Source organism: Myotis yumanensis, unplaced genomic scaffold (assembly GCF_028538775.1).
Source record: "Myotis yumanensis isolate MYYU_CA2020_CCGP unplaced genomic scaffold, mMyoYum1.0.hap1 SCAF_16, whole genome shotgun sequence".
Lineage (NCBI taxonomy): Eukaryota > Metazoa > Chordata > Mammalia > Chiroptera > Vespertilionidae > Myotis > Myotis yumanensis.
The window spans coordinates 1,263,743-1,290,597 of NW_027223767.1; the positions used below are offsets into that span (position 1 = coordinate 1,263,743).

Genomic DNA, 26,855 nt, shown 5'->3' on the forward strand with positions numbered 1-26,855 from the left:
TAATTTAAAACAAAAGGGTAGATTTAATGCAATGACAACATTAATCTGAGGATAAATAAATCCACAACAGACTTTAAAGTTTGTTTGTTTTTTCCCCTTTGCAGAGAGAATGGTTTTCTGAAAGCACATAGGGCTGAAGAAGTCAAAACAAAATGTAATTTCTTAATGTCCAGGTGAAAGAGGCGTAGTCCTCCCTGCTGCCCTTCTAATAGTTGCTACTGGCCGTGGTGATAGTTCCTCTTGTTTAAATCAGGATGGCCATTTGTTTCAAGAATAACTGGATGGCTTGTTTCCAGAATCATCTTCTTGTGACCCCATGCTCTGTAAGGAGAGGGAGGCAGTGCATTTACGCTGGCCCTTGCCAAGTTTCCCACCGGCCCCAACAAGCACCTGTGGGCCTCCCAGAGGACAGGCCCCCCGTTTCTTTGTGCACAGCATGACCCTCGTGAGCATGGAGAGGAATCCCGTCCAGGGACCGCCCTCTGCATCCCCTAAGCAGTCTGTAGTGTGAAAATGCTCTCAACAGTGTCTCTGTGAACTTTAAGGAAGGTTTTCAAGAACTCCCGGCAGGTAAACCTTTAGCCTGAAACTGAGTTCACAGTCCTCATGTGGGAACAACCCTCCTTCTCCATCCGGCCCACTTCTAGTTAATGAGGGGAACCCTCATCAAATACCTTCTGCACGAACTGGGGGTTCACTGTGATCTCCTGGTCCATCGCCTTCAGCCGCTCGTCCAGCTCTATGCACTTCAGCATCTGTGGGATGGACGTGGTACAGGCGGTTAGTATGCAGGTGTAGGTCAATGGGAACCTAGACTGTTAACGTGGGTGCTACAGGTTCACAATCCCTTGGCCTGAAACCACTGGAGCTAGACAAGCTTTGGAGTCAGAATTGTTGAATTCAGAAAGTTAATACAGTCCTAGGAGTAGGACCTAGAGAAGCACCCCCTAATCAAACACACTGTCATTTGCAGTAAAACCTAAAAACATGCACACTAAGTAGGATAAGTAAATATAAATCATGTCAGGTGACATTTGCCATCAAATGAATTACCAAAAAAAACAAGCAATGCATAGTGTCCTTCCCCAGTTCCTTATCTCCAATTCAAAGTGGGGAAAACACTGAAAACTCGAAGTCTGCTTTTTACGCTTTTGAGATGTAAGGCTTTGTTCACTTCACTGCCTTAACCTGAGGTGAGAAGCACAGACCACCCACACAACCCCGACTCGTCTGCAGGACCAGCGGCACTCAGAGCAGCGCGTGGGGGCGGCCTTCCTCCCTCCACCCACTCCTCACAGATGGTCTCCGACCCGACCCGGAACTCTGGATCCATTTGGCCATGGCAACGAGACTCTACCTCATAGGTGCCAGCTGAGTGTGGATAAAATCACACTGATTGTAAGACCCTTCAGAGGACTGAGGAGGCAGAGCAGGCTCTGGTGAGCGACATGGGCACTCTGCCCCGGCATTCACTTATAACCAATGATCCTGAAGAGGCGAAGCAGCCCATTTTGTAATTACCTTTCGAGGAACTAAAGTGCTCCTAGAAGCTCGTTGGGAACTACCTGCATTTATACTAAAATTATCCTGGAGCACAGGGACAGTGTTTCAAACACAGCATCTCAACACCAATCCAAAATCCAAACCGGATGCTCATGCTTACCTCCTGATCGATGTTATGAAGCATGGCCGGGTTGTTATATTTCTCAGGGTTATCATGGAAACTGACCATACCATCCTTCTGATTAATACTTGCAAAAATTTCACCATCTTCTATCTATAAAAAAAATCAGGGAAGAAGTTTAGACCTGAACACTATGGGAATTTATAGTGATTCAATATAACCAGGGCAAAGCACAGAAAGCAATAAATACATAAATTTATATGTGTATTTTAAGCACAACTGTTTTTTTCAACAAGTATTTACTGAATTCTGAGAATGTTCTAGGCACCATTATAGATGCTAGGGGGTGTAAAACTAATACACTCATAAAAATCCATGCCCTTACATTGTTTTATTTGTATTTTATTTTACATGTGAGGTAAAAGTCATTAACCATTTTAAAGTGTATAATTTAGTGGTATTTAGTACATGCATCACCCCCACCAACCAAAACTCCTGCAATTACTAGTATAGCAAGGCTGCAGGATTCAAGGGTAATACACAGAAGGCAGCTGCTTTTGTATAAAGCAGCAATGAACGAGTGTAACCTGAAATTTAAAGCAATACCATTTACATGTGCGTCCCTATCCCCCAAAATGAAATACTTAGGAATAAATCCAACAAAACATCTGTAAGGTCTATCTGAGGAAAACTACAAAAATCTGATGAAGGCAATCAAAGAACTAAATAAATTGAGAACTACTTCATGGTCATGGCTACAAAGACTTGATATTATCAAGATGTCAGTTCTTCCCAACTTGATCTATAGATTCAATGCAATCTCCATCAAAATCACCGCCAGTTATTTTACAGATATGGACAAACTGACGATGTGGAGAGATAGTTTATGTGGAGAGATAAAAGGACACAGAAAAGCCACACAATATTAAAGGAGGACGAAGTCTGAAGACAGACACTACATGACTTTTAAGACTTATTATCAAGCTACAGTAATCAAGACAAATAGATAAGTGGGACAGAATCAAGAGCCTAGAAATAGATCCACATAAACACAGTCACTGGATCTTTGACAGAGGAGCAAAGGCAATACCATCAAGCAAAGCCAGCCTTTTCTTTTTGTTTTTCCACAAATGGGTACAGGCTTTATTCTCAGTGCACAGCAGTACTGAGTTCTGCTCATCAGCAACAAGTTTTATTGGTTCCAAAAATTATCCCTTTTTTCCATCTTTTCAAACTCCTACTCTTCCTGTCTCAGTGGAACAACATATTTGAATTTCAGATTTGTCAGTTTATAGCATTTTTTCCCCCTAAGAACCATATAAATACATGCAAAACATTGTACAGAGAGCTTAAATACTATCAAAATGCAAATACAGATTGGGTGCACTGTTAAGCCGAATTGCAAATTATGGCAACACACACTGGGGTACACATTGCTCTGATATCACCATTTGCTTACTGATGTCATGCAGACCACAGTGGCCTATCTTTTGTTTTTATTACTTTATACAAAAAAGAAAACACACAAACCAGTGCTTGCTATACTAGTTACAGAAAAAAGAAAAAGGGAAGAAACTCCTATGTCCGTGCTGATTTGAAAAGAACAAAGTAGTTAGCAAAGTCAGCCTTTTCTACAAAGGGAGCTAAAACAACTGCACATCCACATGCAGAGAAAGAACCTAGACACAGACCTACACCCTCCACAGAAATTACAGGTCACAGACCTAAAGGTCAATGCAAAACTATGAAACTCCTGGAAGATAACACAGGAGAAATGCTAGATGCCCTGGTATGGCGATGGCATTTAGACACTCTGACCATATGGTCCAGCTATCACACTTTCTGGTATTTACTAAAGCGAGTCAAAAGCTTATGTCCACACAAAAACCTGTACGAGGATGTTTACAGCAGTTTTATTTATATTTGAAAGCAACCAAGATAAATGAGTAAACTGGACTATATCAGACCATGGACTGTTGCTCAGCACTACAAACAGATGAGCTGTCAGCCCTGCAGAGGCAGGAGGGACCTGCGATGCAGATCCTGAGGGAAGCAGCCAGTGGAAGGCTGCCCCTGTGTGAGTCCCACCAGAGGCCCTTGTGGAGACGGCAAAGCTGTGGGAGTGAGGTCAGTGGCTGCCAGGGGTGGAGAAGAGGACATGCACAGGCAGAGCAGAGGGCGTGTAGGGCCGGGACACTACCGGGTCAGACCATAATGATGGGTATGTATAGTTACACACTGTCCAAACCCACAGAATGTACAAGAGTGAACCCAACGCAAACCCTGGACTCTGGGCGGCGATGGTGTGTCCATGTGGGCTCCTCTGCTGTAACACATGCACCACTTTGGTGAGGGATGATGACAATGGGGGAGGCTGTGCTTGTGTGGGGACAGGGGGTAATGGGAAATCTCTGTATCTTCCCCGCAATTTTGTTTTGAATTTCAAACTTCTCTAAACAAAATCACGCCCTCATGGACTAACACCCAGGCTAGGCTTTTCCAAGCTCGGCAGTACTGGCACTTCGGGCCAGCAAATGCTTTGCTGTGTGGCTCTCCTATGCATTTAAGACATTCAAGAGCATCCTTAGCCTCTACTCACTAGACACAAGTAGGGACAGCCTAGCGGGGGCACCCAGAAATGTCTTCAGGCTTTGCCAAATGTCCACTGGCAGACAAAACACCCCCTGCGGCCCCAGGCCTGACAGGCTGTGTCTGGGTTGGTTATGCAGTGTTCAAAACCCGTCCCCCTCTCTGACCCCTCAAAGCATTTTGCTGACGCCTATGTCCTGGCTGGGTCATCACCACCCAAGTGTTTCTTCTTACCCCTGGGAGGCTCTGTGGCTTCCCACAGGATTAGCAAGGTGCCCTTAGCAGACACTCCCAGGTTGGTTAAGTCAGACAAGTTTTGTTTGGGATGTGTGTTTTGAAGGGGAAAAAAATCTCAAAACATTTGCAAATTGGACTATGGGAATAAACAACTCCACTATCCAATGGAAAACAGTTGTATTCCTCCTCATCCTGATGTGGCAGGCTTCTGAGCCACAGGGGAGGTCAGAGCAGAACATGCAGATGCTAGCTTCCTGCAGACCGGCTGCCTTGGGCCAGGGCAGGTCTGTTCTGGTAGAGCCATGTATCTACATAACTAAGCAGTAGGTAGGTTACAGTATATCAACTCAGTGGGTTACCATGTAGTCAACTAAATGATGCTTATCCACATATGGAGTGGGGCGATACAACTGGAAGTGATAAACAGGGGTGTCAGCTATACTGGTAGTATCTGATTTCTGAAGCTGGGTGCTGTGCATAGGAGTGCCCGTTCTAGCACCCTTTATAGCAACACTATTCTAAGTGCAGAAGGGGCTCGAGGGAGACCGCAGTCAGTGCTGTCACTGAGCACACTGCCTCCCTGAGCAGGACTGTGCCGGTGATGGAAGCAATGCCCTGACCTCCATATGGGCACAAGTTCATGACCTTATCCTGCACCAGTATGTTGAGTAACACTGCTTTATGCCTCTTTGTATATCATCAATATTTCATGATGCTCTAGCCCAGCCGTGGGCAAACTACGGCCCGCGGGCCGGATCCGACCCATTTGAAATGAATAAAACTAAAAAAAAAAAAAAAGACCGTACCCTTTTATGTAATGATGTTTACTTTGAATTTATATTAGTTCACACAAACACTCCATCCATGCTTTTGTTCCGGCCCTCCGGTCCAGTTTAAGAACCCATTGTGGCCCTCGAGTCAAAAAGTTTGCCCACCCCTGCTCTAGCCTGTTTGGCTCAGGGAATAGAGCATTGGCCTGTGGACTGAAGGGTCCTAGGTTCAATTCCGGTCAAGGGCATATGCCCAGGTTGCGGGCTTGGTAGGGGGCGTGCAGGAAGCAGCCGATCAATGATTCTCTCTCATCATTGATGTTTCTAGCTCTCTCTCCCTCTCCCTTCCTCTCTGAAATCAATCAATCAATAAAGAAAAAAAATTTTCATGAGTGTTTTAAATGTTTACAAAAATGGACATGAGCACAAACAGGGTGCACCCTATAAATCACTGTAATCACTGTGATCAGAGAAACCCACAGATCGTTAAGGAAATAAACCGAAATGTCCACAGAAGTTGACTTTGGACGCTCCCCAACCCCCTGCTCCTTTTTCACATTTTCCATAATGAACACCTGTTACTTCCACAAACACAGAAATCCACTAATAAGTTCTAACAATGAAAGCACACTTACCATGTGCAGGACATATTTTTCTGCCTCCTGTGGTCCAGATAATTGCACACGACTTGCCATATCTTGTAACGATAGTGTTAAAAAGGTCTGAAATTCAAAAGCAGAATTAATCACAGGTAGAAACTACTGAGAAAATAAATTTTATTCCATGTGTATAGAGTTCTACTCAATCACTGAACAAGTGCTTTCCATTACTGCACAAAATGACTTTTTGTTGTGAAGAGGACTGGACACAGATGAGCCCAGTGGTTTTAGCCACCACTTTCCCAGAGCAATGACTTCTAGAAGTGCAGCCTCTGTGTCGGAAATGACATGCGTGCACGGTTATCACTGCAGCACTGTCTGCAACAGCAAAAGGCTGGAACCACCTACAGGTCCATCAGCAGAGAACAGCACAGCACAGCACAATTATATAAACGCACTACAATGCAGTTGTAACAAAAACTAAGAAGTGAGACTTTTCTATGAATCAAAAAAGAATCCAAGATATGTACATTGTTAAATATAAAAGAGGATGCAGAACAGCGCACCCTAACATGTATGTAAAAGAAAGGGAAACAATGTGTGTGAGAGCGAGTGGGAGAGAGAGCACTCTTGTACATGCACAGACAATCTGGTACCCCGGGAACTGCTAGCACTGGGTGGCCTCTGGGTGAAGAAAAAGGGGAGGCTGGAATATATGAACTGGACGGGCATTTTTCTATCTTTTGAATTTCGTATTGTAAACTTATTACTGACTAAATAAATATGAATCCTTCAAAAACCAGTGTTTATCACTGCTCTGCTTGGGACATGATGAAACTATCTCTTTCAAGAACCAATTAAAAGAGCTCCTGCCCGGCTGGCCTGGCTCAGTGGTTGAGCATCGACCTATGAACCAGGAGGTCACAGCTCGATTCCCGGTCAGGGCACATGCCCAGGCTGCAGGCTGGATCCCCAGTGTGTGGCCTGCAGGAGGCAGCTGATCAATGACTCTCATCATTGATGTTTCTCTCTCTCTCTCTCTCTCTCTCTCTCCCTCCCTCTCCCTTTCTCTTCCTCTCTGAAATCAATAAAAATACATTAAATAAATAAATAAATAAATAAATAAAAGAGCCCCCCCTCCCCAAAGAAAAATCAGCAATATTTATAATAATGGCATTTTTAGAGCAGGACACGTTAAAACTGATCTTAAAAATTCTTGACCAAAAAAATCTACATATACTTTAGTTTGGAAAATAGCACTTAAGAAAATAAAATTGTTAATTTTAAGTACATAAGTAGCTTAACACGAAGGAAAATTCAAAAGTGAACATTTGTAAATACATAGAACTATCAATGATCTTATAACTAGAAACTGCCACTGGAATGCCCATCAGTCAAGGATTGATTGAATGAATTACGATCCACCGTACAATAGACTACTGTTACTGACACAGTACTGTGATAGAGGCTTATGTTGCCAGGGAAGAAAGAGGGTTAAGACATATTGAACAAAAAAAGCAGAGTAGAAAACAGCATGAAGAATACGATCCCAATCACACTTAACTGGGAGTTCCCACATAGGCATATAGACAGAAGACGGAGAAGAGGAGTCTAGAAAAACTTCCACCAAAATGTTAACATGGAGTAGATTCAACCTCCATGTGATAACCTGTCCCTAGATGCGTTCTAGAAAGGGAAACAATGAAATCCCATGTGAGCTAGGAGCTATGGGACATGGCTCCTGTCACTGACAGTCTACCTGTTGAGACTTCTTACAAAGCTTTTATTTTTTGACTTTCGAAAGGAGAGAGACATGCTGGGTAGAAAAACCTTAGATGTTTCCCCCTTCTGTTATTCTGGCATAAGGACAGAATGCCAAAACGTTTAACAGCCACCATCAAAGACTTAACCTTCTGACTAGACATATCCTTTAATGACACTGTCCCTCCTCTATGTCCCCTGGGCAGTGCTTTTCAGCCCAGCGGACCCCAATCAACCATGAGTCAGCACATACAAGACTGAGCCACAGCCCCGGCCCTGGCTGACCACCTGAGGCTCTTCCTGTTCATGTGGTCAAACTCATGTTCTGGATTGATCTGATCCAAACCAGAGTAGAAACTACCAGCTTACTTCCCAGGGCTGGACTGGGGCTGACTGTTTCACACCGTTAACTGATGGTTTTTGCAGCGATACCTACTTCCTAGATTGTTTAAGTTCTAATTCCTCATTTAACTGTTATTTAACTTTCTGCACTTAAATTTTTTTTAAAATACACTGTCATTTAACCTGGGTAATATTTTGATTCTTTTACTTAAACCTCAAGTACTAGTCACAAATGGGGTGCTGGTCTCCCACCTCCTGCTGGTGAGACAGGGATCTACTTAGAGTGGTTCTGTTGGCCCCCGGACCAGAGGAGATGTTGCGGGGAGAAGCAGGCTGCTTGTTATTCTGAGTCCCTTAGATCCCGGTCTTTTTTCTATGTGGGTCAAGTTGGTTTTCCTCTGGCTGACAAGTTAATATTCGTTTTTTATCTTTTTTTTTTAGTGGCTTTCACATTCTTTATTTCCTCTTACAAATTAGCTTTCTACAAATTCTCTGTTGACCTCCTCATGTTAGCTAGCTACTCTCTGGTATTTGGGTGCTTCCTTTCCTTGTCCGGTGGCCACTCCTCAACTCCCTCCCTCTTTTCCATGCGGTCTGACCATGACCAGCCCGACTCATCATTTCCCTCCAGCTCCTCTGGGCCCTCACAGTCAGATCCTCCTCTGCTCCCCGCTTCACCTGGGGCCCTGGCCCTCCCAGCAACACACACCCTATTCTCTCCCGTTCCTCTGCTTCTCCGCCATCACCCGCTGCTGACATAAGGCAGAGGGCACACACACAGACAGCTGCACCTTCTCACCAGTTCTGAACCAGCCTGACCAGACTACTTCTCAAAAGGAAAAAACAATACTCTTATTTTTTAAGCTGCTCTTAGTCAGTGTCCTATTCCTTGCAGTTATGCCTTCCTAGCTCACATGGGATTTCATTTTTCTTTTAAAATTTTCTATATACAAAAACCATCACTTTGAAAACAAAAGTATATAACTGACTTATCTTCTAGAGTTCAACCACCCAGCTTCTTCACCTCTGGCCTGAATGGCCATTACGTCACAGTGTGTGTCCAAACACATCAGCACAGCCTGAGCGGCCCAGGCTGCTCGTGAGGACTTCATCTGCGTTGTTCCGTGTAGCCCCCAGCTGCCCACGGAACGCTTACCCCTCAGGCTAGCTTCCTCTGCCTCCCAAAGCAGTCGTAGCGCCCGCCCGTCTTCCTCTCCACCGGTTCCTCATCTCAAATACCCTGTGCCCCTGCACCTGCTTCTTCAGCATCGAGAAGGGAAAGAGGAGGGGGCAGCGCCCCGGGAGACGGGACTGGCCTGAGAGCCACGTGCCTCACCTTGGTCAGCCTCTGAATGTTCTTCTTATAGAGAGAGGACAAGCACTGCTTCACCAGCCCCATGTTGTTGTCACGAGTAAACGTTTCGCTGTGCTTATTCACCAGGTTTCGGAGTTCTGAGGGGTTATTGGTTGAATATACTTGTGCTAACTCGTGGTATGCATTACTAAGAGGCTAAAGGTTTAAAGGGGGAACATAGATTAAAATGTTAGAGAAGTAAAATTTATTCAGGAAGCAAAACAAAACATGGCACTGTATTTTGAGCAAGTACATCCAATACCCTTTATTGTTACCTAACAAATTATAACCTACCCAACAAATGCTCAGTGAAGACCAAGGATAAATTTTCACTATGGAGTAATTTATTATAAAAAAACTTTGTGGTACAGAACAAATAACTGCACAGCAGGCGAAAGCGCACTGCATTTGGTAAAGACACACACATCTTTTTCCCCCCCTATCAGTGGCTCCTTTTTCTATTGGGAAGAAAGAAGGTAGAATTTTCATTATTCTCAACTCTCTCTCACGTCTCATTCACCCACATACACCTCCCCAGGTGCCATGGGACAATCGGCTACTTTAGCTAAGAAGGAAGGCAGGGGCAAGACGACTGATGGTGGCGGAGGACCTGAGAGCCTGAGCTGCTTTAGGTATTTTACCTCACACACATTATCCTTGAGAACTGGGCAGAGGTCCAAAAAATGTGGTCATGAGCACAGGCGTAAACTGGATTCAAACCTATATTTCTACTTTTAAAGTTTGTGGTCTTTTCAACCAGTTATGACACCATCATAAATAAACTACTAACGCGTGTGGAATTATGCCACTTTAGAAAAGCATTCATGCCCAGCTAGCGTGGCTCAGTGGTTGAGCGTCAACCCATGAACCAGGAGGTCATGGTTCACTTCCCGGTCAGGCACATGCCTGGGTTGCGGGCTCAAATCCCAGTAAGGGGTGTGCAGGAGGCAGCTGATCAATGATTCTCTCTCATCACTGATGTTTCTCTCTCTTTCTCCCTCCCTCTTCCTCTCTAAAATCAATAAAAGCATATTTAAAATAAAATTTAAAAAATCAAAGCATTCCTTCTAAAACAGGGCCACCTAAAGGAACCACGGGAGTTCTCCAAAATGATCTGCGAATGGCAACCCTAACCCTATCCTGCCTCCTTCTTCCACGGGATCTCTTACCCACCAGCCTGTGACCAGGCAGCCGAGAGCCTGAGAAGCACGACAGGCCCTCAGGTGGAGAGCACGGGCTCTCTTCAAGACCACATAAGCATCTTCTCACCAGGAAGACTTTCAAACTGACACCCTGATCTGCCTTTTGTACGGGGACAAACAGGGTAAAACTGTTATTAAAATGACTGTGACCTGCCCCGGCCGGTTTTGCTCAGTGATCAGGATCTCGGGTTCGATTCCCAGTCAAGGGCATGTACTTTGGTGGCAGGTTCCCCAGCCCCAGTAGAGGCGCGTGTGGGAAGCAATCAATCAATGTGTCTTTCACACATCAATATTCATCTCTCTCTCTCTCCCCTTCCTTCGTTCCACTCTTTCTACAAGTCAATGGAAAAAATATCCTTGGGTGAGGACTGTGTTAAAAAAAGATTGTCACCTCACAATCTTTTAAATTGTTCCATTTTTTAAAATGTGTTTTTATTGATTTCAGAGAGAAGGGAAAAAGAGAGAGAAACATCAATGATGAATTATTGATCAGTAGCCTCCTGCACACCCCCAACTGGGGATCAAACCTGCAACCTGGGCATGTGCCCTGACCAGGAATCAAACCCTGACCTTCTGGCTCATGGGTTGATGCTCAACCACTGAAACACACCAGCCAGGGCTGTTCAAATTTTTTAAAATCATGAGCACCTATTTCAAAATATTTTTAAAAAGAGTTAATTTATTTTTAATGTGGTCCCAAAGCTGGGTTCTCAAGGAACACACAAGTTCGTGAGCAGAACCGTGGTCTTCACACGATCTCCCAGCACGTGCCAATTGAGAGCTCAATAAGTCAGCATTGCTTTTCCAGCATTTCACTAAATTGTAATGAAGAAAAAACAATCAACCCTTATTGGAGCTCAAACATCTACAGCTCTAAGTCTGAAAACAGGTTCCTGAGAAACATGCTGCTCCCATCGGTGATCAGAAGGTGTATGAACAGGAGTGATGTCAGGGGTTCTACCAGAACTGCTGCTCCAGGCTCCCTGCAGACAGTTAACAAATGTCCGCTAAATTGAAGCTGGTGGGAGAACTGAATCAGTAAAAAATAAAATTATACAATCATGTATCTTTCCATTTCCTTAAGGACTTAAGAAATCAGTTTTATTTTAAAAACTCACCTTAATGAATCTACCCACAATTTGAGATGTATATTTTGGTAGCTGTTGTACTTTTCCAAGTAATATCAAAGAAACTAGAATATACTTTTTATATGATTCCAACATGATATGACTGACCGCCATAGCAGGGGTAGTTATAGCCTGAGCAAGAGAAGAACATTGAATGTGAAGACAGCACACCGCAGCAGGGAAGAACAATCAACTACAGGTATCGCTTGAATTATAAAACAATACTTACATTCAATGTCCCATTTTCTTTATAACATCTTTATTGAGATACAATTCACATAAACATTTTCCCTCTTAGAGTATACGATTCAGTGGTTTTAGTATATTCACCACTACCTAACTTCAGAACATTTCATCCCATCACAAAAGGAGCCCCATATCCATTAGCAGCAACGCCCCATTCTCTCCTCCCCTCAGGCCCAGACAATCACTATTCTATTTATGTTTCTATGGATTTGCCTAATGTGGCATCATAAATATGTGGCCTTTAGTGACTGGCTTCACTTGCGAAGGTTCATCCATGTTGATACCTTATTCCATTTTATGGTTGGGTGATATTCCATTGCATGGGTGTCTGACATTGTGTTTATTCACTCCTCAGCTGATGGCATTCGGGTGTCTCTACCTTTGGCCACTGTAAATAATGATGCTATGAACACTTGAGTACACGTTTTTGTGTGGACATTTGTCTTCATTTCTCTTGGGTATATATTCCTAGGATCACACGGTAACTCTATGTTTAACATTGGAGGAATTCCCAATTCTTTTTTCAAAGCGACTGTGCCATTTTATAATTCCACTGGCAACTGTGAGGGTTCCAAATCCTCCACACCTCACTAACATTTATCATTATTGGTGTCTTTTTAATGCAGTCACCCTAGCAAGTATGAATTGGTGTCTCAGAATGCTTTTGATCTGTATTTCCTTGATGACTAATGTTGACGAGTATCTTTTCATGTGCTTATTGGTCATTTGTATAACTTTGGAGAAATGTCTATGCAAGTCCATTGTCCATTTAGAAATTTTTGTTTTTACTGTTGATTTGTTAAGAGGTCTCTGTATATTCTGGATGAAAGTCCCTTAGAAACATGATCTGCAAATATTTCTCCCGTTCTGCGGCTGCCTTTTCACTTTCTCTCTTGGATTTGTGAAGGTAAGAACTGAAAACTATCACACCCAATCAACCCAATATTTCACATCAAAACTCAAACCATTGAGCCCAAGAGGCACTTCTTTGAGATTATCTACAGAAACAGTCACCTCAGCACACGAGAATACAAGTACGACCCCCACTGCAACCTGTTTCGCAGTGAAAGAACAGAATCAACTCTCAGTTCTATCCATCGAGGACTAGTCAGCTACCTGGGCCAGTCTGTGGTGCAGTATGAGGAGATGAAGATGCTTTCACTTTTTGCTTTATACAATGCTATACTGAATTCTTTTCAATATGTACGTCCTTCTTTTGGAATTTTTTTGAAGCAGTAAAATAATCGGTATCACCTTCTGAAATTAAGGTACTAATACCATCCATAATGGCATACATATTATTAAAATACAGTGGCTTACCCTATTCGCTTTGGCTCAGTGGATAGAGCGTTGGCCTGCAGCCTGAAAGATCTCAGGTTGATCCCAGTCAAGGGCACGTACCTCAGCTGCAGGCTCAAAGGATCCCTGGCCCTAGGAGGCAACCAATGGATGTGTCTCTCTATCCATGTTTCTTTCGCTGTCTCTCCCCCTCCCTTCCACTCTCTCTAAAAATCAATGAAAAAAATATCTTCGGGTGAGGACTTACAACAACAAAAAACACACACACAGTGGTGTGGAGTAGACTAATACTAAACAATGCTTGTCCTTAGGGTTAATCAGGGAATAACTATATTTTCAGGTAAAAGGCTTCCACCTATAAATATAAAAAGTTTGGCCCTAATCGGTTTGGCTCAGTGGCTAGAGCGTCGGCCTGTGAACTGAAGGGTCCCAGATTCGATTCTGGTCAAGGGCATGTACCTTGGTTGCCGGCACATCCCCAGTAGAGGGTGTGCAGGAGGCAGCTGGTTGATTTCTCTCTCATCGATGTTTCTAACTCTCTATCCCTCTCCCTTCCTCTCTGTAAAAAAAAAAAAAAAAAGTTTGTTTTTAATATTTTAACTATTTGATGGAAATATTTTTCTAAGTACATTGCCTATAATCTTGATATTTCTAGACCAGTATGCTAATCACTTATACTGGGCTGTACAATGATAATGCATTCAGTGGCTATGAAGTGTGTTTATAATTTTCTGAAGAACTGAATTCCTCCTGCAAGCCCCACACTGGGGAATAAGCCCATAACCCAGGCATGTGACCTGACTGGGAATCCAACCGAGACCTGGTTCATGGGTCAACCCTCAACCACTGGGCCACAAGGCTGGGCAGAACGGAAATTTTTGACTGTGTACTCTTGGAGAAGATTTTACCTGCCTTCTGGTGACCCTTCCCTAGGTTCTCTTGGTGGTACTTGTCAACCCCTACTCACGGAGGCAATGCTCAGTCACAGATGTGTGCGTGTGTATTTAAATGTTAGTATTTCAGCTCAATGGTAAGCTCCTTGAAGGTTTAAATATCCTTTATTATTTTAATATGTGCTATGAATAAAATAAGAACTAATTGACATCTAATAAACATCTTAAAATACTAGAATTAGCCAATACAGGATGGGGCAAAAATATGTTTACAGTTCATGTAGAAGTTAATACAATAATTAATAAGTAATAATACAAGAATAAACTGTTTCGTGTACTCGGAGCTGGACACCTACTCTTGCCCCCCTGCACTGCATTCTCCCTCTCAGACTCTAAGGAAACCTCTCTAGACGATTGCACCAAGCTGTGCGGTGTCACACTACACACGCCAGTGGCCATTACAGACACAGACACAGGGGCGGGGATTTCCCACTGTGCATACTTATTAGCCTTTGGTTTCAACCAAGAGAATATTTTACTTATTACAATAAAACTTAAGGCACCACATATGGTTTTAGAACAAGACACTTCAAAGATCATCCAGTTCAAACTCTTACCTACATGCAAAGGAAGCGATGCAGGTGGAGACGTTTACAACGGAAGCCAGATTAGACGGTATCAGTGGCAAAGCCCGGATCAGACCCCACCAGCAATGCTCCTCCCTCCAGCCAATGGCCTTCAACTGAAGGAGCAAACCACCACCATGGGCACCAACCACGTCAAACTCGCAGCCCACAGGCTGCATGCGGGCCACACGAATATTTTTGAGGCCCAGCCAATATAATGGTATGTAAGAAACGTTTAAAGAAAAATTTTGTAACATAATTTTTACAATATCCTGTTATACATACTTATTAATAACGAACTACAACGTTCGCTAATGAGTGATTACTATACATAATCATGTTGCATTCATTTCCCTCACGTGCCTTACGCGCAGGCGCACCATTTCTCTCCACTAATACCAGCAGCGAATATTTTAGCAGCCAATGGCCATGTCATTAGTCTTGTACTGACTTGTTGGGTGTGCGCAACAGGAAATATTTCGCTTTCGGAGAACAAGAAAAATAGGTTTGTGTTACGCTTATTAATTTGTGCAGTTATTCAGTGTCTGGTAAGTTAATGTTCAAGACAAAATATTAATTTTTATTAACATGTTCTATTATCTTATGTTAATGATGACTCATTTATTTCAGCCCTTTGTATTCAGCATGTCTATCGAAATAAACCTCCGTTTCTATGAAAATTGAAGCTTTTATTTTTTTTTTGCAGCCACATACACTAACAACTTGTTTATTTGGCCTGTGTTAGCCTTTGAGTTTGACATGCTTAGTCCACATGGTCACTGAGAAGCGGTGTGTGACAGGACCTCCACCTGGTACTCAGAGCCCGAAATCAATCTGCTCCAGGCGGGCACTTGGACCACACAAGTTCAAAACACCCACTTAGAGATGAGATTACCTGCTCATAAAAGTAGAGTGCTCTTTCGAAGTTCTTCAGCCCGGTATAGATCATGCCTCCATAATAATAGTAACATAAAAAGTGCTTTGCATCGTAGGCTCCATTCTCTTTACAAATATCCATCATGTCCACGTCAAGATATGGAAGGGCAGGCTTAAAGCATTTTGCCAGCAAACAAAGCTGTGAAAAAGTATTTGTATTAAATTATCACTTTAATTGTACTCTGGCAAGCTTTAGCAGAAGCAGCAAATTCATAGACTCCAAAAAGTTCAAGAAAATATTGTTTTACATTTTCACATTTAACTTATTAAAAGAGTCTGCATACCAACATATTACTCTGCTTTCTTAAGCATTCAGAATAAAGTAGCATTTGTTGTTGTTTTTTAAAATATATGTTTTTATTGATTTCAGAGAGGGAGGGAGAGGGAGAGAGAGATATCAATGATGAGACAATCACTGATCGATGGACTCCTGCACGCCCCCTATGAGCCAGCAACCTGGGCATGTGCCCTGACCGGGAATTGAACCCTGACTCCCGGTTCACAGGTCAACGCTCAACCACTGAGCCACACCAGCAGGGCTAAAATAGCACTTTAAAAAATATATATTTTATTGGTTTTTTACAAAGAGGAAGGGAGAAGGATAGAGAGTTAGAAACATCGATGAGAGAGAAACATCGATGAGAGAGAAACATCGATCAGCTGCCTCTTGCACACTTCCTACTGGGTATGTGCCCACAACCAAGGTACATGCCCTTGACCGGAATCGAACCCGGGACCCTTGAGTCCGCAGGCTGACGCTCTATCCACTAAGCCAAACCAGTTAGGGCAAAAATAGCACTTCTTTATAAAAGATGAACCAACCATGAGATTCAGTACTCCACAAATGAATTAAAGTTCAGCTAACAATTCACTTAGTAACCATTCTGTTTACAGATGCACAAACTAATCACATAGAAATAGATCAGCATGCTATGATTAAAAATGGAAGTTTTTTCTTTAATTATACTTTTTCAATTTCTAAATCCTTTACATAAGTGTAAGAAATTATGCAAGTACATGGCAACGTCCTGCATGTGGGTGATGTGGCCCAGGTGTACACAAGGTACCAACCCCCTGAGCTAGCTGTTCACTTACTACTAGAGCACTTTATGTATTTTAAACACCAATCACAAACGTTTCTTAAAAGATAAAAAGAAAGAAAAAATGGGAAAAGCACACCTTCACTGAAACTAGAACATGTGATTAAAATAATCCACAAACCATGTTATTCATTAAGGAAGTAATCTCAATACTGTATAGGGACTGGTTAAACCCGTATTATGAAATACTCTGCAGCCGAAACCGGTTTGGCTCAGTGGATAGAGCGTCGGCCTGCGGACTGAAGGGTCCCAGGTTCGATTCCGGTCAGGGGCATGTACCTGGGTTGCGGGCACATCCCCGGTGGGGGATGTGCAGGAGGCGGCTGATCGATGTTTCTCTCTCATCGATGTTTCTAACTCTCTATCCCTCTCCCTTCCTCTCTGTAAAAAATCAATAAAATATATTAAAAAAAAAAATCCCCATGGGGCCTGCTTGGGAAAAAAAAAGAAAATACTCTGCAGCTATAAACCACTGATATGGAACCATCTCTAAGATACATTAAGTAGAGCCCTGGCGGGTGTGGCTGTTGATTGAGAGTTGTCCCATGCTCTGAAAGGTTGCTGGTTCAATTCCTGGTCAAGGCATATACCCGTTAAGGGATCCATCCCAATAGGGGGTGTGCAGGAGGCAGCCTATTGATGTTATCCTCTTACATCGATGTTTTTCTCTCTCTCCCTCTCCCTCTCAAATCAATAATAAAAAACCATATTAAAAAAAAAAAAGATACATTGCCCTAACCGGTTTGGCTCAGTGGCCTGCAGATCAAAGGGTCCTGGGTTTAATTCCGGTCAAGGGCACATACCTTGGTTGTAGGCTCCTCTCCGGCCTGGGCCCTGGTCAGGGCTCGTGCAGGAGGCAACCAATCGATGTGTCTCTTTCACATCGATGTTTCTCTCTGTCTTTCCCTCTCTCTTCCATTCTCCCTAAAAATCAATGGAAAAATATCCTTGGGTGAGAATTAACAAAAACAAAACAAAACAACAAAATATAGATACATTAAGTAGAAAAAAGCAAGGGGGGAAAAAGCAAAAAGCAATGTACTGTATATACTTATTCATACAAATTATTACAATTTGTATAAAAAAAGAGACAGCCTTGGCCAGGTGGCTCAGTTGGTTGGAGCACTAACTCGTACACTGAAAGGCTGCAGGTTCAATTCCCAGTCAGGGCACATACCTAGGTTACAGGTTTATCCCCGGTTGGGTGTGTATGGGAGACAACCTATCAATGTTTCTCTTACACATCAATGTTTCTCTCTCTCCCTTCCTCTTTCTCTAAAATCAAAAACATTTCCTCCGGTGAAGATTAAATAAAAAGAGAGAAAAAATAGACATATTTGCTTGTACATTCATAAAATATCTTTGGAAGGATAAACAAGAAACTGCTAACAATGGCTGCCTTTGGGGAGAGAGGTGGCTGTGAGGCAGGGTGGTAGGGAGACTGCATTTTGCCTGCTGGATTTTGAACCATGCGCAATAAAATAAACAAATAACATTTTAAGGTGTAAAGTTACCTGTGTTTATTCTCAGGTTCCAAGATTCCTTAAAAAAGAAAATAACTTGGTATTTTTTAAATGTCACAAGCGTTAATTACTCTGTTCTACCAAGCCTACTAGCTGAGCACTGTTCTATAGTTTGTATCCAAAAACTGTTGAGAATTCTCTTTCTATAGATAGAGGCACCTGTATATTCCAACTGCTAGGACATATCAGTCTCCACCAAACTGCCCTCATTTATCCAATCTGATGTTGAGCAAACCTACAACCAACCTTCCATCCCCGACCCTGTCTAACACTGCGGCTTACCTGGCAGAGATCGGCATGTACTGAGGTCAGCTGGTTTGTGTTCATCTGCATCTTGTCTATGGCTTGCTTGAGGATGCCAATTCCTCGCAGGGGCTGTCAGAAATGACATCTTTCAGATAAGTTCTCAGAGATGGCAGCACATTGGATCTTAGGTTGTCACTTACAAATAAAAAATAACACTAATTGACAGGTTCCTTTGAATGACAACATGAGGTTTCCATACTCTTTCAGGACTGTCCCAATTCAGTCAGAAAATGTTTTCTTACGCTGGTTCTTGTGATATTTAGAGTAATTTAGCACCATTTTTAAAACCATACAGCCTTTTTTACAATGAAGATAAATAATCAAAAGCAACATTACTTTCTCAACAGTTCATTATATTTACATCTAAATAAACAAATCATTTAAAACAGATGCCAGCTACGCTTAGTAAATGTAACTGTGTTCAAAGACGCTGACATTTCCCCCTCGGGTCGCCGGGCATCACCTGGAAACGTTCTCCAACATCGTCTCGTACCTGATGATAAATTACGCCTGAAGCTGATACGGCCAGTTATAAAGGGGCCTTTCCCGCCCTGATTATAAATAACAAGGCTGAGCTTCCAGTGAGGCACAGCCAGTCTCTGGACAGGAGGTGTGACTAAAGTGCTGAATAACTGTAAATGGTTTTTCAGTAAAGGCTGCTGGCAGTTTTTAACCCTCTCTTTCAAACCACCACTTACTCAGTCCTCCTACAAAATACCAACCGCTTATTTCTGTTTCAGTCTCCTTCAAACAACTAGTCTTGAAGTTCAATTTTAAATAAAAGAGAAACACCTGAATTATAACTTGTGTCAATATCACAAAATTAAAGAAAGACCAAAGAACTGTTCCAGATTAAAGGAAATAAAAGTGTGTGACAATGTAGCACAACCCACGAACTGAGATTTTCTTTTGTTGTAAATAAATTAATAAAGAACTGGCAAAATGGGAGTAAGGTCAGTATATTTGTTAAAGAATTATATCAATGTTCATCTCCTGATGCTGATCTTTGTATTGTGGTTATATAAGACAATGTCCTATATTTTAGGCAACACTCAAGGGCCATCCTATCTGCAATTTACTTTCCAATGGCTCAGGAAAAAAGAGAGAGAAAAGAATAAGCAACTGTGGTAAGATATTAATATCTGGAGAATCTGGGTGCATGGTATATGGGAATTGTTTACATTATTCTTGCAACTCTTTATAAAGCTAAAATTATGTTACAATTAAAAGTTTAAAAAGTTTTAGCAAACAAAACCCAGCATATTATCATGCAAAGGACACTAGAATGGGAGCTCCAAAACCATTACCACTGGCTGCAGCCTCCAAGGCTGGCCTCCCTGCACTGGAGTCTACACCTGCGGAGGGACTAGCTGTCCTTACTGCAAACGCTATGAGTACTTGAAGCGACCACCTACATCTAAGTGGTAGGACTGTTAGTACTAACCTGGAACCTTAACAAATTAGTTATTGTCTAAGTTAGATATCTATCTATCTATCTATATAAAAGCCTACGTGACCGTTCGCTATGACACACACTGACCAGCAGGGGGCAGACGCATAACGCACAGGCATGGAAACATGGAACAGACTGATGAATCTCAGAGGGAAAGGGGGGAGGGAGGAGGACAGGAAGAGATTAACCAAAGATCTTATATGCATACTAGAGGCCCGGTGCATGCACCAGTGGGGTCCCTTGGCCTGGCCTGAGGGGATCGGGCTGAAACCGGCAGTGTGACATCCCCCATGGGGTCCCAGATTGCGAGAGGGCACAAGCCAGGCTGAGGGACCCCACCTAGTATGGGGTCCCTATAACAGAACTACAAACACTTGGATAACATTGCTTACCTGTTTTCTTTCCATAAGGGCATTTGTTAGCTGATGGCAAAGCCCAGCAACTAGATACAATAACAAAATATTAAAAATATAAATGACTAGACAGGCAAAATACATTCAATGGAAAATAGCAAAATGCAGTTTAGCTTACACGTGTCTGTTGCATATCGAATGTGCTCCCCGTTACAAGTACTGATAAAAAGCTGAACCTGTGAGAATAATGTTTCGAAGTCAGGAACACTGGGCATAGAAAACTTCACAAATCTGGAATAAAGGGAAAAAATCAATTTATCTTGATATTTCACGGGGTAAAAATGTAGAAGCAACTGAGGTCAGAAATCCATCCTACCTCCAATGCTCTGTGAATTAAATGTGTCTCGGTATTTTTAAAAATTAAGAAACAGGATTTATGAGATTTTCCTGGCCTGTTTTTGTTTGTTGGTTTGTTTTTTTGCACAAACAAGACACAACATAGATTTTTTAAAAAAGAAAGAAAAATATGCTTAGAAAAGAACAGCTTTTAAAAAGAAAAATTCCAGCCCTAGCTGGTTTGGCTCAGTGGATAGAGTGTTGGCCTGTGAACTGAAAGGTCCCAGGTTTGATTCCGGTCAAGGGCACATGTCCGGGTTGTGGGCTCGATCCCCAGTGGGGGACTTGCAGGAGGCAGCCATCCATGATTCTCTCTCATCATGGATGTTTCTCTCTCCCTCTTCCTTCCTCTCTGAAATCAATGAAAAATATATTTAAAAAAAAAAAAGAAAAATTCCATTAAATGGGGCCAAATATCAGGTCTTCCTAGTATTTGTGAAGGAACTCAATATAAACTTATAACCAAAAGTTTAAGAAAATATTTTTCTTTTCAGTTCCAATGTGGTCAGGACTATTGACTCAGTTTAAAAGCCAGCTGTTGCCTTTCCTGCCCTGAAGAGAACAGGCTGAGCGGACAAGGAAGCAGAGCTGTGGACCACAGAAGGCTACGGCCAGGATGGGCGATGCTGGGGTCCATATCTGGGAGAAAGCACTAGCTGAGGAGCAGGACGGGAAGAACTGGAGGTGCTGGGAAGAGGGAGGACTCAGATGATCCATCCTGATGCCCTTGGCAGACGGTGCCTTTCAATTGCCCATGATAAACACTCTGGGGGGGGGGGGGGGTGGAGCAGAGACAGAAGGTTCGAAGATAGATTTGGGGGAAGAAATCACATAAGCTACCACTACTAAGGCACTGCTTACAAGTAAACTTCAAGCTCTTCTTTTTAGTAAAAAAATGGAACTGTTGAAACTAATTTCAAGAAAAAAGAAATGGATAGTTTTGCCTATTCACAATTTCTCTAAAATCTTTCATTTTATACTTCTATCCAGTTCATTATCTGTCACTGTACTTCCTTCCCCATTATCAAGTATGTCTGAATCAATTTCATCAGGGCTTTACAATAAATTAATAAGGCATTGTCATTTCCATTTTATAAATAAAAACATGAAACTTGGGACCCCATACCTAATAATGGAAGAACGTAATTCAAATCCGGGGTACTCAGAAACAAGGCCAGGGCAGGTTTTCTTTTACTTAAATACAAGAAGAAACTGTTTTGTGTACTCACAGCTGTAGCTCTACTTTTCCCACCCCGTACATACATGTGAATTTGTGTGTATAAAACATGCATGCTAAAAAGGGGGGGAAGCCCCAATGAATAAAAAAGGTATAGCATGCACGCTGTCCTTTTAATCGCGAACACAGACAGTGGAAGCCTTTCCTAGCCTGCGCATCCCACAGAGCTTTCCGCAAAAATGTGGGTAGTGCAACTGAGGAACTGAATCTTTAACTTTTTAAAACTAATTTACATAGATGTGGCTAGTGGCTACTATACTGCAGAGCAAAGCTCTAGACCAGGGGTGGGGAACATCCAGCCCATGAAATCATTTGGTCTGGCCCTGCCAAGGCATTAGGGATGAGTTAAATGTTTGACCAAATACAGCAGGCTAATTTTTAAGTTGATAATTTTGTATGGCCCACAAATGTTATAAATATCCAAATAGCCCTTGGCAGAAAAAAGGATCTCCACCCCTGCTCTAGACCTTTTCATTCTGTTTTTTCTCTAAACTCTATTCTTGACCCTACCTTTGTCTCAGGAATCCCAGTCCAAGTAAAGCCAGACTCTCTTAGTTCTTCTCAGTTTATTTATGTTATTACAACTTTCATGACAACCTTAACTTCCCAATTTTAATACTAAAACATCAAGAGAAAAGTAATTCTACTGTAAGGTACCCAGAGTTACAAGGAACCCAATTAAAACAGGTCTATTTAACTTGATCTCAAACAGCTTAAACCTGTTAGCTGATGTGGCTCAGTGGCTGAGTGTCAACCTATGAACCAGGAGGCCATGGTTAGATTCCCGGTCAGGGCACATGTCCAGGTTGTGGGCTGGATCCCTGGTGGGGAGTGTGCAGGAGGCAGCCGATCGATGATTCTCTCTCCTCATTAATGTTTCTCCCCCTCTCTGAAATCAGTAAAAATATATATTTAATAAAAAGTTGAAGAGAATTCAAAGCAATGTTGCTTCTGGGCATTGGTAATTGTACTCAATACACACCGCCATGCCATGCTTCATCACTCTTCCTCCTTTATTCCAAGCTAGGAAATGTGGGTGATCCAAGGGACTACATAAATAAAATATTCAGATAAATGCAAACTCTAGTGCCCACAAGTGGGATGGCCATTCATTTTTTAAAATAAACTTCAAAATGTGTATAAATATAAACAAGAGTTAAAAACGATTAGCAGGGATAAGTGAAACGTAACTACTATGACATGCCGCTAGTTGTGCAAAAGAGCTCCATGTTGTTTACGTGGCTTACTTCCTGCACCAAAAAATAAAGTCAGAAAGTGCACAGTGTTCAGTTTCAGAAAGCACAAAACCATCAGAGAAGATGTCCCTTACAAAACAGCAAGGACGCCCAAGGAGTGCTCCTGTACATCCAGAGCCCCAAGCACAGTGTCCAGATGGGATAAGTTCTTTGCAAGGAGTTCCCCGCTCTTGTTGATCAGCTCACAAAGCTGAGTCATCTGCCCTGAAAAACAGGAATAACACTATGTCATTCAGTTACAGTGCTAACCAAACCAAAGGTAGGATAACCAGACTTCATACCCCAGAGCAAGAAATACCTGAAGATTATTCCTCGTATCACCTTCATTTCAGATGAGGACCGAGAAGGGTCAGAGGAGTGAAAGAACTAGATGCCCACATCCCTCTGCCCCCTGAAAGTTTCTCCATTCCCTCCATTCCTTCCTCTGGCTCCCAAGCCAGAAAAGTACACACACGATCACTACCACTCCCTGCTCCCTCTCTGTATCCAAATGTCACCAAAGACGATTTCCTTTTACTTCCTTTCGCTCTCCCTGACTTAATTCATATCCTTATTTCTTATCTAAACTACATCATAACCCTTCTCAATGCCCACTGGTCCCTCCAGCCCATCTCTCACACTGGTACCTGTGTGGTCTTTCTAAATGAAAAATTCAATCAAATCACCCTAGTGCTTCAGCCCAGTGACTGGTCTCTGTGCCTCCCCAGCCTTGTGTCCTGCTACTTCCCTTCACACACCTCGTCTTTGGTCATGACAAGCTCAAAAGTCAATCAACACTCCCTATCCTCTCACCTTTGTGCCTCACCTGCTTTTCTCTGCGCTGAGCGTTCCTCCCTTCACGCTTCTCCCCCATGTCCTCCTCTACCTGCCTCACACTCTGCTCTACAGTCTGCCTGGTCTTCCCTGGACCCTCACCCACCCTCCTTTCCTGAGGCTAACTTGGTTGGCTATCTGTCCGCTCCCCATCACATGAGAGTAGGTAATTCAGCATAAACTCAGGTGAAGAGAGTCCCTTCTCCAGCTTAATAATACAGTTTTTATGCAGCCAATCAATCAACAAGCAGCTTGATGAATCTAAGACCCATTTTTCTTTCTCTTATATCACAATGTTGTAACAACAAAAGTATAGAATCTAATTAGGCCCAAATTGGTATTCTGAACTAGCTTACCAATTTTAACAGGTTATTCTAATAACGGACATACCATAGATACTCTCAAACCTCACTAGCTGTCTTTCCATGATCTATTAGGTATCATTTTTCAAGACAATAATACAAGTTGAACTGGGAAAGACCGACTCACTATCCCTTTATTAAAGACCTCACTGGTCTGTATGAATACGCAGCATCATCTTCCAATAAAATGATCGCCCCCTTTTAAACCCACTACTTGAAATAAGTTTACAATGATTTAAAACACCCAGAAATAAGCATTTCAGTCCATTAAATAATCAATGCTGAGTTGAGACTTAAAAGCTGGGCCATTATGAAATCAGGAGAGTCAACTACTGCAGGGGAGAGTCCACAGTAAGTTTAAGTGTCACAGGCACACTGCAATGAGCCCAGCTAGAGATGTGGCAGCGAAATGTCCTCTATCCCTTCATTTAAGCTCCATGTTAAGAAATTCTGAACGAGAGCAGAGAAAGTAGACCCTCATCCACATGCACCGGTGCACCGCGGGGCGGTGCACGCGGGGAGGGCGGCAGCAGCAGCGTCCTCTGTCCTCCGTCTCCGCCCGGCAGGCTGCTCCTGAGTGGCGCCGTGCACGGAGCATGCGGGCAGAGCTTCGGGTGAGTGATGCCTCTGGAGGCTCCACGGCCAGAGGAAGGCAGTGGCCTGTACACGGAGTGAACGAGGCAGGCTCCCAACCCAACCTTCTACGCGCTGCGGCCCCGAAAACAGAAACGGAGTGTCAGGGCCCTGACGAATGGCGGTGTCTTCATTCCCAGACTCAAAGCCTGTGCCTCACCTGCGAGCCTAACGTCTGTAAACACACAGAAGCCCTGCGCTCTGCCCTCTCCCTGCTGCACAGGGGGGCCTTCCGGCAGCAGCGGGCGGAGGGAAGTGGGGAGACTGGCCCCGAAGGGGACTTGCCCACGGCCGCGCGGCGCCCCGAACTTACACCCCACGAGCACGAGTCACTGCGCCCCAAGGACGGGCGCCTTCCCTCGCTCCTCTCAGCCCTGCAGCCCCGTGGGATGCGGACTGACTTTATCTCCAGATGAAGACACGGGCGGGTGACAGGGGCCTTCCCAGCCAGCAGCGAACTACTTAATTCAGAGCCCAGGGTCCATCAAGTGATGAGATGAATGAACCCGAAAGCACGAAAATTAATTCGTCCGCCTCCGAGGGCGAACACGGGCGCGGGGGCTCGGGGCGCCGGCCGGCCGCGGGGCCTGCAGCCCGGGCTCCCAGGACGGGCTCCCCGGGCGCCGCGGGCCGGGCGCCAGGGCACCAATCACCGCGGGCGAGCGAGGCTGCCGGGGCCAACGGGCGCCCGCGCAGGCGGCCAACGGAAGTCACCGCCCCCAAGTGTCAAGCGCAGCGCCGGGTGGAAGGGGCGTCCGGGGGTGCGGGCGGGGGGAGCGGGAGGTCCCGGAGGCCCCGGGCCGGGAGGACGGGAGGACGGGAGGCCGGGAGCCCAGCGCGCGAGGGGCGGCTCCCGCTCGGCCGCGCCGATCCCGTCCGGGCCTACGCGCCGCAGCCGCGAGCCCAGCCCCGGGCCCCGGCTCGGACGAGCGGCGGGGGCTGCGGGCCGCCGGGCCTCACCTTGCGCCGAGAGCTGCCGGACGCTGTTGACGAACTGCTCCAGGGCCGAGGCCATGTTCCCCCGGGCTCCGAGGAGCGAGCGGCCCGCGCGGGAAGGAGCCTCGCTCTGGGGTGGGCGCCGGGAGCCGCCGGAAGGCCAGGCAGCGGCCACGTCACTTCCGCAGCTCAAGCCCCGCGAGATCTCGGCCTGGGAACTAGTGACTGTTTCCTGGGGAACAGTCCTGCTGCTTCGCGGAGCGGGCGGTGGAGCTCTTCTCCTTTCCTCGGGGGTGCTCGCCGGGGAACCCCCCTCCTGTTTAAGGGGCGGTGGTCAGGGGAAGGCGCTAGCCCGCGACCCCCGGCGCCGGCATCGCGCTGGGCGGGCGAGTGGCCGCTCTCCCCGAGCCTTCGGTGAGGAGAGCAGGCGCCGCCGCGGTGCGCACCCGCCCCCCCCCCCCCCCCCCCCCCCCCGCGCAGCGGCCGTGCCTGTGCAGGTGCTGGGACACGCTGTGCTGTCTTGCTTCGCTCACCCGTGAAGTTCTGACAATGACCTCGCCACCTAAAACACTTTTAGAATCATGTGTTCATTCACGATACCTGTTGAGGCACTTAGCTTCAGCCGGACCTGGGAAGTTAAGGACAGAGCGACGCGGGCGTGGTAGCCATAGCTATTGACTGACGATGGATGACTATACCAAAATAGAGAAAATTGGAGACGGTACTATGGAGTTGTGTGTAAGGGTAGACACAAAACTACAGGTCAAACAGTAGCCATGAAGAAAATCAGATTGGAAAGTGAAGAGGAAGGGGTTCCTAGAACAGCAATTCGGGAAATTTCTCTGTTAAAAGAACTTCGTCATCCAAATATAGTCAGTCTTC

The 26,855-nt window shown here is 44.3% G+C and overlaps 1 protein-coding gene across 3 annotated transcripts; it reads right to left on the reverse strand.

Annotated features, from left to right (window-relative positions):
• On the reverse strand, positions 1-26,134 carry COPS3 (COP9 signalosome subunit 3). 3 transcript variants are annotated; one of them, XM_070394693.1, is made up of 12 exons: positions 25,998-26,134; positions 23,304-23,433; positions 20,519-20,631; positions 20,380-20,429; positions 18,511-18,603; positions 15,565-15,744; positions 11,597-11,737; positions 9,259-9,432; positions 5,856-5,942; positions 1,664-1,777; positions 675-755; positions 1-321 (listed from the first exon to the last, which is right to left on the reverse strand). In XM_070394693.1, the coding sequence occupies exons 1-12, from the start codon at positions 26,050-26,052 to the stop codon at positions 268-270; spliced, it is 1,272 nt and encodes a 423-aa protein (XP_070250794.1). In that variant the 5' UTR covers positions 26,053-26,134; the 3' UTR covers positions 1-267. The 3 variants fall into 3 exon arrangements, with proteins under 3 accessions (XP_070250794.1, XP_070250795.1, XP_070250796.1); XM_070394694.1 differs by lacking the exon at positions 11,597-11,737; XM_070394695.1 differs by lacking the exon at positions 25,998-26,134 and having other exon boundaries at positions 20,519-20,576; positions 23,304-23,322.
• Between the last annotated feature and the right edge of the window lie 721 nt (positions 26,135-26,855).